Here is a 10,824-nt window from a genome sequence, read left to right as displayed (position 1 = left end):
ACAGTCCTAGTTTGCTTGTAATTTGTCTGGCTCGACTGAAATGAACCACAAAAATAGAGAAGTAAAGAGGGAGGAGTGTATCTTGGAGAGTAAAGAAAAGTGGAATAGAGTGATATATACATTCATAGAAAAATGAAGGCTTGGCACAATTGAAAGGGGGAGAGAATGAAAACAATGAGCAAGGAAGAAATGAAAACAAGGAAAGAGAAAGAGCGAGATAGGGGACAGATTTCCCAGGGGGTGCGGGACAGGGTAGGGGCAGCTGGCCGCTAAGAGCCGTACACGTAGACACACACTGTGCACATTAATTAGACTTCATTAGCAACTGTCGGATGAGACTAATCAGGGTGTGTTACTGTTAGAGATTTAGGGAAGCCGTCTGTGTGTGCGCTTGTGCACACCAAATCTCTGGAGTTAAATATTTTGGAGTAAGGCATAAAAGTGCACAAGAGTTACATTCCAGGAGTTTATTTTTCACCTTATACAACAGTTAGTGTTGGGGAGTACTCTCAAGCGGTGTAATATTTAGGTGTTCATTCACTGAGTGCTAAGGAGTCTAATTCAACACATTGCTGGTGTTGTTTGTCTGTCGACCGTTACCCTGTCTATCTGTGCTTGTCTCTTGGACTCCGACATGTAGGAGGTAAAAATACTTTATTTATTTTGGAATTTTCTGTGAGTGTAGTAATGTTATTTATATATATATATATATTCAGTTACATGGATGCATAAGTAAAATATAAAGTTAACTAACTAGCACTACACGTGTTTTCTGCATGTTACGCTGATTCGTTGATAGCAGCTAGGCTAACATTAGTCAAAAGTTAGCTAACTAACTTATCTTACTGTATTTGAAGATACACATTTCACGTTGTCAATGAAAACGTTCATTTGTATTTCTTTTTTTTAAACACCAACGTTTAATTTAACGTTAGCTAACTACAGTAATATTATGTTTAGACTCATGGTAATGGCCGTATTTAACCAAAGAGAGGTGCAGCCTGCATTAATGAGATATCAAGGTACCATTAACATAAGTTAGTTAGTCCTGCTTCACAGATATGCACACAACCCTGTCGCCACTCGCCACACCTGAAAAGACAAGGACGCGGCAAACATGCGGTCACATTGTCTGCTAAACCTAGCCTAGCTAAATAGATTTTAAGCAGTAGCTAGTGTGGACAGGCTAGCTCAATGTTAGAAAGTGTTTATGGATTACGTTATACACAGTTCACATAAAGTTATCATAAACAGCCTCTTCTTCTTCCACATGTTATGTTTCATATTAGTAAAGGTTTTTTCCATAGGTGGCCAAGATGTTGATAAAAGTAAAACACAGAGAGACAAAGAAATATGTCAAATTGGAAGAAGTCAGCTTCACAGATTTTATGAGTGCAGGTAAGTTATACATGGTTTGTACCAAGTCATTAAAGAGGAAATGATAATGTTGTTATTAACTAAGTGATGATTTTACTTCAGTGCAGCAGAAGTTTCTCATACCAGAAAATGCAGCACTGAAAGTCACAGATGAGCAGGGTATAGAGGTGGATGAGGATGTCTTTCCTGAACTTGCAGGAGTCAAAGAGGTGTGTTTTGTCATCTATACAGCTGAAGGTAAGTAAATATATGCTCTGATAGATTTTGTGGGATTTGATTTCTACAGTTACTCTTAAATAAACCTTTTTTAATTTGTCTAATATCCTGTGGTAACAATCACAAAATGCTGCTTTCATGGCTCAACAGTAAGTTGGATTTATCACATGCATTTCAGACATCCTGGAAACAGAATCATCCAAGAAGCTGCGTGACTGCTCAGACCTAACACACTATGGCTGCGTTCACACTGCAGGTCTTAATGCTCAATTCCGATTTTTTGATCAAATCCGATTTTTTTGTCTGCTCGTTCACACTACAAATAAAATGCGACAGCAAACGCTCTCTAGTGTGAACGCTCAAAGCGGCCCGCATGCGCAAAAGAAGATGTCACACACAACGCGCTCTGTTTAGACCCAGAGCAACAGTATTGTTTGACTGATGGCCCTTAATATAAAGACTTCGGTCTTCACGTTTCCCAATTTTTGCTTTAAGTTATTTTGTTATTTACATAATAATGTAAATAACCTAATAATGATCCTTATTGCTGTTTTAGAGAGGAGCGGTGCTTCAAAGGATAGCTGTAGATTTCTGTCAGAATCTGCAGATTATACAGTACAAATAAAATGTTTACGTTGTCTTCCCAACAGTTTCACTGACATCTACACTGGATGGCCAGGAAGCGTTCGCGATGTCTTCTCGGGCGCTTCTCTGGCGCTGATAATTGGCTTCAGTCTTGTGTCGGCGACGTAAAAGGCGGATTTAATGCGACTTGACCGTTCAAACAGCAGTCGCTTTCTAAAACATCGGATATGTATCGGATTCAGTACCACATACGAAAGTGACCCAGATCGGATTTGAAAATATCGGATTTGCGCCGTTCACACTGTCATAGCATGATCGGATATGGGTCGCATAGGGTCAAAAAATCGGATTTGATGCGCTTTCGCCTGCAGTGTGAACGTAGCCTATGTGACACTCACACCTTGTGGTATGTAAATTGTATATTACCATAATAAAATACAAAATAACCATCTGTTCTCCTGGGAGAAAGTATAATTTAATCAAAGCATACAATTTACGTATGTGCCTATGTGCGTAAATGGTAGCTTTGTTGTGGTTGATTTTTGATTGTATATGCCTTATATTGTAATATTTTTGTTTGTCACCCTCAGATTTGACTGTCCTGAAGCAACATGTGGAAGAGCCCTCCTCTCCAAGTCTAACAGATACATTGTCTGTCTCAACCACCAGCAGTCAGAGCAGTGACACAAGCGATGCCGGACTTCAAATGGTTCAGCCTCTATTGGACAGCATACATGCAAGAAATGTAGATACATTACTTAATAGACTTGTATTTGACTCTTTAGTTGTCATTACTTGAAAAAGCTTAAACACGAAGATAAAACAGATTAGAGAAAAATAATTTGATATAGTATTTCATGTAGTTCATATGTATAATCCACAGATTGAAATTGTTGTTTGGGTTAAAATAGTCTCATTTTTTGTCAATTTTTTTGTTCTTTGTATCAAATGTGTTTAGACAGTGGAGCAGATTCTGACTTCCAAACCAGCAGGGGTGACTGTCATCCATGAGTATGAAAAAACTGGGAGTTTGAAAGATTCCACCAGGCAATTAATGGTGAACATCATTGTAGCTCACATGCGTGAAAAGGAAGGGTAAGAGGAATGATGTTTATTCTATTCATTTTTAAAACTGGCAAGGATCTTATCAAAAAACACTTCTGCTTTTGCAGGAGAACTGTAAGTAAAGCAACGAAGGAGTTTCATGCACTTGGAATCGTGTCACTCTTCCCATCTTTGAAGGATCCGTACTCCAAAAAGGGATATGTGAGTTTGCTATGCAACTGTAGTGTGTAATAAGACTTGCTCTCTTTCTCTCTCTCTCTCTCTCTCTCTCTCTCTCTCTCTCTCTCTCTCTCTCTCTCTCTGTCTCTCTCCCTACACATATATATAAATATATATACACACTCTACAATGTATGCAATTTCTTTCTTTCTGTAGGAGCATTTCTATGACATTCAGAGCAACAAAGGTTTTCTTGAGTGGCGTATCAAGACTGTGCAACGTCAATCCAAACCCCCCACTGCATCACAGAACAGGGTGGAACTGAAAGGAGGGCCCACATCACGAAGGAAGTTTGGTTTCACTAATGACCAGCAAACAAGAGATCAATGTATGGAAGCCATGTCTCTTCTTCATCACACCACTGACCAAGATATAGTCTTCCAGAAGATGAGAGAGACATTCTACTATCGTCAGCAGATACTCCATGACCCACAAGAATCAGCAAACATTCTTCAGATGTTTCCTCGGTTTTTGGACACTAAAGGACTGGTAGGTAAACAAATGGGGATCTGAAAAATACTTGACTTAAAAAAATTGATTTTAATGGACATACTTCTCCTTTGTTAGATTTTGCAGGACTTTGCAATGATGTTTGGAGTAGAGACTGCTTCCAGGTTCCTGGAAAAATGGAACACCAGTTTTAAAGACAAGGTTGCCAGGGAAGCCAGAGACCTTAAAGAGACTTGTCTTCTGAAAAGATTGCTGAAATCTGCTTTGAACGAAGAAATGGATGATGCTGATGAGCCAGGTAGTGTCCTAAAGTAACACTTTATTAGTGTAGTAATTTTAGTTTTCATTTTTAAAAGTTATCAAAAAAGCAGCAGTGTGGATAATGTGTGTATGGATCACTTATTTTCTGCTCATACCCTCAACCAGTTTTTATATGTTAGTGAAGTTCAGTTCTGTCTCCCCTTTCCAGCATTAGTATTTAACTCCTTAACACTGTCTGCAGAGTGGGACAGCGACATGGCTTCTCTTCTTGTTCTGCTGCACCTTCTCACGCCACAACCAGCTGGAAGGAAACGGCCAAAGAAGATGAGTGTTGGAGAGGCAATAGATCATCTGGTTAAATTTCACAAGGTTTGTCAAGATAATGTGATCCAGTTCCAGATACTGTGGTTCATGGAACACTTTTTCTTAACCTAAGGGTTTATAAAGTGATGCTTTTTATTGTGTTTCAGTCTTGCCAGAGCCTTGAGGATCACCTCATGAACAATGAAGGAAACCCTCAGCCATATCTCCTGGCCACAGGGACTTCAAAAGCACAGGTTTTCAGCTTCTATATAGTCTTGGATCAAAAGCTTCTTCCATGTCAGTCAGGCACATCACTGGGTGCATTTGATGAGCTGTTCAAGTGCCACTTTGTTTTCAGTGTGAAATATGAAGACGCTCTGTCCAGCCTGTACACATTTTTGCAGACCACTGTGTACAATATTGATGTAGGCACAACAGTGGAAAGTCCAAGAGTCAAAGAGTTGCGAGCAAAGCTGTTGAATAAGTAGTAACCAGGTTATGCATTCAAAATGTTGACCTGCTTTCTCTGTGCTTTATCCTTTGCTACAGCTTTACTTTTGTTCAGACATTTAAAACTAGTTCATGGAATGTATCCTGGCAAAAATTTGAAACTAAAATATGGTCAGATAGGATGTTGTTTACAATTCTCAAGTTATTCTGGATTTAGAAGACATCTGAATAAGATACATGCTACTGTTAGCACATGTGTTCCTCATGAGACCCCTTCTGACCATGATACCCAACAGTTTAGTAGTTCTCAGTGCTTAAATGATGAAACACCATCCACATCATCTCAGTGCCAAAATTCTGAAGCAGGCCCTTCATTCTCAAATCAGAGCAAGGACATGTCTGCCTCCATTATTGCCAGACTTTTAGGAAGTGGTGTACCAAATACTGTAGTTCTTTCTACAGTTCAGAACTTAGAGGAATTTGTGGGAGATTGGCAATCTAATATTCAGGAACAATTATTGACCCTATTACCAGATGACAGTCCCTCCAGATCAGCCATTGCAGATTTATTTAAAAATTTGGACAATCCGTTTAGTCACTTGAATTCTGAAAGCAAATGTAAAAAATATTTTAGAGATAAGTGGGAAATGGTACAGCCAGTTGAATTGCACCTAGGAGTAAGATACGATACTAGACGATGTACCAAAACTAGAACCTATGAGCAAGTCCCAGTAAATGACAAATTCATATATATTCCCATATTGAAAACACTCCAGTTCATTTTTAAGAATGAAAGTATTTGTGAGATGATGCAAATATGCACCCAGTCTGACACATATCAGGACTTCTGTGATGGAAGCTACTTCAAAAGTCATCCTTTGTTTTCAGGTAGCAAGTTTGCTATCCAAGTCCAATTGTACTATGACGAATTTGAGTGTGCAAATCCTTTAGGTTCAAAAAAGGGTATACACAAAGTTGGCTGCCTTTACTTCATCCTTAGAAATCTTCTTCCCAGTCTGAATTCGGCTTTAATGAACATTCATCTGGTATCATTATTTTATGCACAAGACGCAAAAAAATATGGAATTGATGAAATCCTGAAGCCCCTAGTAAAGGACCTGAAAATATTAGAGACAAGTGGGATTGCTGTTCCATTTGCTAAATTTCCTGTATTTGGTACTCTGGCACAAATTACAGGTGATAACTTGGGGATGCATAGCATTCTTGGATTTTTGGAATCGTTTAGCGCTAATTATTTTTGTAGATTTTGCTTAATTGATCAGTCTTCAGCTCAATTAGTTTTCTCAGAGGACGACCCATGTTTAACTCCTAGATCACCAATTCTGAATAACCAACATTATAATAATTTGGTAGATGATCCAACATTAACATCTTCATTCGGCATAAAAAGAAAGAGCATACTTAATTCATTAAAATATTTCAATATTGCGGAAAATTATGCCGTTGACATCATGCATGATATTTTGGAAGGGGTTGGTCAATATGAAGTCAAGTTGCTATTTCAATATTTAATCGAATACTTCATCTCTAAAGATAGCTTGTTAAATAGGATATATGCTTTTAATTACGGCTATATGGAAAAGAAAAATAAACCAACGAATATTAACCTGGATCGTGCAGGGCATGGAATAGGTTTAAATGCATCACAAACACTTTGCTTGATCACAAACATACCTTTGATATTTGGTGACCTGGTACCAGAGGATGATTTGCACTGGCATTTGTTGCTTTTGTTGTTGCACATTCTAAACATAGTTTTCTCATACTCTATCACTGAAGGAATGACTGTGTATTTAAAGCACCTGATTATTGAACACCATAGACTCTTTAAGGAACTATACCCATCAAACAACTTAATTCCAAAACATCATTTCATGGTCCACTATCCAAGGTGCATTCGAAAGATTGGTCCTCTCATTCATATCTGGACCATGAGATTTGAAGCCAAACACAAATTTTTCAAAGACTGTGTTAAGAACTTTAAGAATTTGACTGTATCACTTGCAAGGAAACATCAGTTTGCATTAGCTTATCATTGGGAATGTATGAGTTTAAAAGAAGTTGAGTCTGGTCCAGTTAAAATGCGTTCACTTGAAACACAAGAATACTCAGAAATTATATCTCCATATCTTCATGTTGATTTACAGAACACTGTCAAACTCACAAACTGGGTAAAGTGTAGTGGAGTTGAATATCGTGTTGGGCTTTTTGTTTGCACAGGCACTTATGAAAACATGCCGGTTTTCAGCAAGATAACTTCAATCATTTTACATGATGGTAAAGCTGTTTTTGTTATGGTTGAGCATGAAACGTGTTTCCATGATCATTTTCATGCTTATCAGGTAAATGAAACCATTCCTAAGAAGATACTGGTCCTAGAAAGGGAGAAGTTAAGACATTTCAAAAGTTTTGATGGCCAAATGTCATATGGGTGTGATTCACAATTGTATGTCGTGTCAGACAGTTGCATTATTTAATTTGTTGGCTTAATGGAGACCTTATAGAGTCTTTTTCATGTTAACACTGCATTACAATAAGTGCTTATTCTGTAGTCTTTTTTTTTTCTTTAATTCGTTTTTTTCCCCCAATATTAGGCCTATCTGACCACACAATGTCTCAACTGTTTAGCTGCCATAATTGTTGCTGTTTTAATGTCGAATGTTACACTATTATAGTGCTGTTACACAGAATGTATGTTAGTCCATTGAATTTTGAATATGATACTTTTGATAAATAAAATTCATACATTCATAATAATCAGTATTGTGTTTTTGTAGTAATTGTCACCCAAAACCTTTTTTCATTTGATGAGTAACACTATAAAAGAGTTAATATCAAAATGAACTCTAGTTATGAGTTACATTTTACTCTTTATGGTAGTAGAAATTTTACTCCATGAGAGTTTAGTTTTAACTCCTATAAAGAGTTGAAAAATCAACTCCCAGAAAAGAGTTACTCTAACTCTGCACTAGAGTTTATTCGATGGTCACGCATGTACACTCAAATGTAGTTAATCTGAACTCCCAGAGAGTTTATTCCAAAGACCAGAATTTGCTGTGTGCGTGTATGTGTATATGTGATTTACTGCTGGGGCCCAGCTGAGTATGTGTAGTGATCAGAGGCCCAATCAGACCCCATGACACACACACACACACACACTAACACACTCATCAGGTCAGATGACGCATCTGTCATCCGTTTAAATGCTGCAGGTTGTCAGTTAAACAGCAGGTTATACTTGTGTGTGTATGTGTGCGACCTTGTGTGAATGACAGCTCCATTACAAATGATACACATACTGTATGTATCATCTCTTCTGCTAAATATTATTCCTCACCAGGTGAGTGTATGGGTTTAAAAAAACAGGTTCACCATGAAAAAGCTGACATGATGGATTTACACGTACACTCTGTATATTTGTGTGCTTTTAGAGGAATAACTAATTTATGGTGATTTATATACAGGAATGCAGATTTTTCTCTGGAAATGAAATCTAAGTTTACTGGCACTGTTTATGACTGTTTTTGATGAAATGCAAAAGAGATTTATTTGGAAATTGAAAGACATTTACTGGAGTCAGGGTGATTTCAATATTTATCATCATGTGAACAAATGAGGCATGTGTCCTGAGATACATCTGGAAATACTAAGTGCGGTGGTGCTAAAGCCCAAAAAGATGAGGCATCGAGTGCAGACTTACGTGCGGTCATAATACATCTGTCTGCATAGATTGCATTTATATGGAGCATTTTAACCTTCACTCAAATGTCTTTACACTTCAAGTCATATAATAACACATTTATATGTTACTGTTATTTTAAAGGCCACATACAGCAAAGCAGAACGAAAACACTGTATCTATGTGTCTATTACTCACAGCGGTGGCACATTAGGGACCATTTTGCAGACTATAAGAGAGCAGTATTAAATCACCAACCTTTAAAATTTGCGGATAATTTTAGATTAACAATGACAGTCAGTGAATGAACAGTTGAAAGAAAAGGCAAAAAACAGACTGAGGTATCAACCCATTATTTAACCACCGCTATCCCACCTGAGCCACGGTGAAGTATGCTTGTGAGACGGCTATAAGAAATAGTAGTATATATAAAGTGCATGTCAATTTATTGGTTTTAACTAAACTATAAAGCATATGCTGCCTCATTCACTTAAAGCTTCACTGGGAATTAGTTATCCCAGCAACCATCAAAACATAGCAAAAGTCATACTTCTTCAGCGGTTCTACACTTGCTCAGCTGTGACTATCACATTAAGGAAAAATGTGGTAGACTTCAGAGTCAAAATTAGTCCGGTTGTTACTCATTTCTGCTGTTGTGGTTTCCATTAAATAGACAGACTCCGGGGATTGCTGTAAGTAACATCCAGCAACTGTTCAACAGTCTCTGTTTTTTGCTTATCCTTTGGCGTTGCTCATTCACTGACTGCCATAGTTAATCCAGTATTTATGCCATGTAGTCACACACTCATGTAGTTCATCAGGTTGAGAAAACATACATACATGCGCTGAGTTTTTCACAGATACAGATGTGATTTTGTCAGTTGTTATGTTGGCCCACTCAGAACTTCACACTCCAATGAGAGTCGAATGCCAGAGCGGAAACACACACGGATACAGAACATAAATAGAGTATAAATGCACACTCTTTTTCACTAGTTACAAATTAGCATGCATTGATATAGACTTACGCACGAACACGCACAGACTAAGACAGCAACAGGCTCTTTTTACAAACACAGAAAGACAAATCATCCTCTTCACACTCCGAGAGTGACAGATCGATTCCCAGTACAGCTGCTGCTCAGACAGGTGTGTGTGTGTGTGTGTGTGTGTGTGTGTGTGTGTGTGTGTGTGTGTGTGTGTGCGTGCATGCGAGATGTTCCTCGTTTCACACTTAAAAAGAAAGACAAGCACTCAGAGAATTTTCTCTTCCTCTTTATTCCTCTCTTCTTCATTTCAGTCTGTCTCTCTAGGATTTTGTGTTTCCAGTTTGAATTGTAAAGAATGGAATGTTTTTTATTTATTATGTTTCTTTTAGTTAAATTAGTCCATGGCTTATCGTTGTTGTTTCTCAAGTTTTCTTTTAAGTATTTATGAAATGTTTGTGTATACAGCTTCAGTGGTGTAAGTGTTGTTTAACTTCATTTTACATTTATGCTTCCCATTTTCCAATTACAGAAGGTGACAGGATTACCACCCACCTACCAACTGCCATGACACTAGTGAACTAGTGAACAATTTTACTTCTGCAGAAGAGACAAGCCAGACTGAAGTATGCTGAGAACAACTTGGTAAAAGATTTTGTGCGCCAGTGCGTCCGGAACTGGGAAACTAGTCAAGGTGAATAGAATAGAATAGAATAGAATAGAATAGAATAGAATAGAATAGAATAGAATAGAATTCAACTTTATTGTCATTGCACATGCACAGGTACAGGGCAACGAAGGTGGAAGCAATCACAAAGAAAGAAGGATATGGTAGGATTCTGAAAGAAAAGTTCAAGAAGTCAGCAGCAAGAACCAGGTCTGGTTCATTGTTTTGTCTTTCAGTACAACAACGGCCTAAAACATTTGTCGCTCCTGGTGAAGAACAAAGTGCACGATGTTGTTTGGCCTGCACAAAGTCCTGATTTGAATTATAAATATGTTGGTTAAACGAAAGACTAACATCTATGCCAAAAGACCATGAAATCTCAAAGAGCTTAAGAGAGTTGTCAACGAAAAAGGATGTTAGGATTGCTCAGGAGATGGGCAATTTTATTTTAGTATGCATTTGCCAAACCTTAGATTTCTGTGAATAAATAAGTCAAGATCAGACCTTTACAATCATCATGTTATTGCCTGATATTAATTTAAATT

The 10,824-nt window shown here is 37.7% G+C and overlaps 1 protein-coding gene across 1 annotated transcript; it reads left to right on the top strand.

Annotated features, from left to right (window-relative positions):
* Positions 1-955: 955 nt before the first annotated feature.
* LOC308406053 (uncharacterized protein) lies at positions 956-4,964 on the top strand (the record flags this gene model as incomplete). The annotated part of the gene is made up of 10 exons (XM_080896855.1): positions 956-1,398; positions 1,480-1,614; positions 1,772-2,584; positions 2,769-2,923; positions 3,137-3,273; positions 3,351-3,444; positions 3,619-3,951; positions 4,030-4,210; positions 4,415-4,542; positions 4,644-4,964. Exons 4-10 carry the CDS (start codon positions 2,885-2,887, stop codon positions 4,962-4,964), a joined length of 1,233 nt encoding a protein of 410 aa, XP_080752981.1. The 5' UTR covers positions 956-1,398; positions 1,480-1,614; positions 1,772-2,584; positions 2,769-2,884.
* Positions 4,965-10,824: the final 5,860 nt, after the last annotated feature.

This window comes from Rhamphochromis sp. 'chilingali', assembly GCF_963969265.1.
Source record: "Rhamphochromis sp. 'chilingali' genome assembly, chromosome: 11".
In the NCBI taxonomy this organism is placed as follows: Eukaryota; Metazoa; Chordata; class Actinopteri; order Cichliformes; family Cichlidae; genus Rhamphochromis; species Rhamphochromis sp. 'chilingali'.
This window is presented reverse-complemented; position numbering and strand designations above follow the sequence as displayed.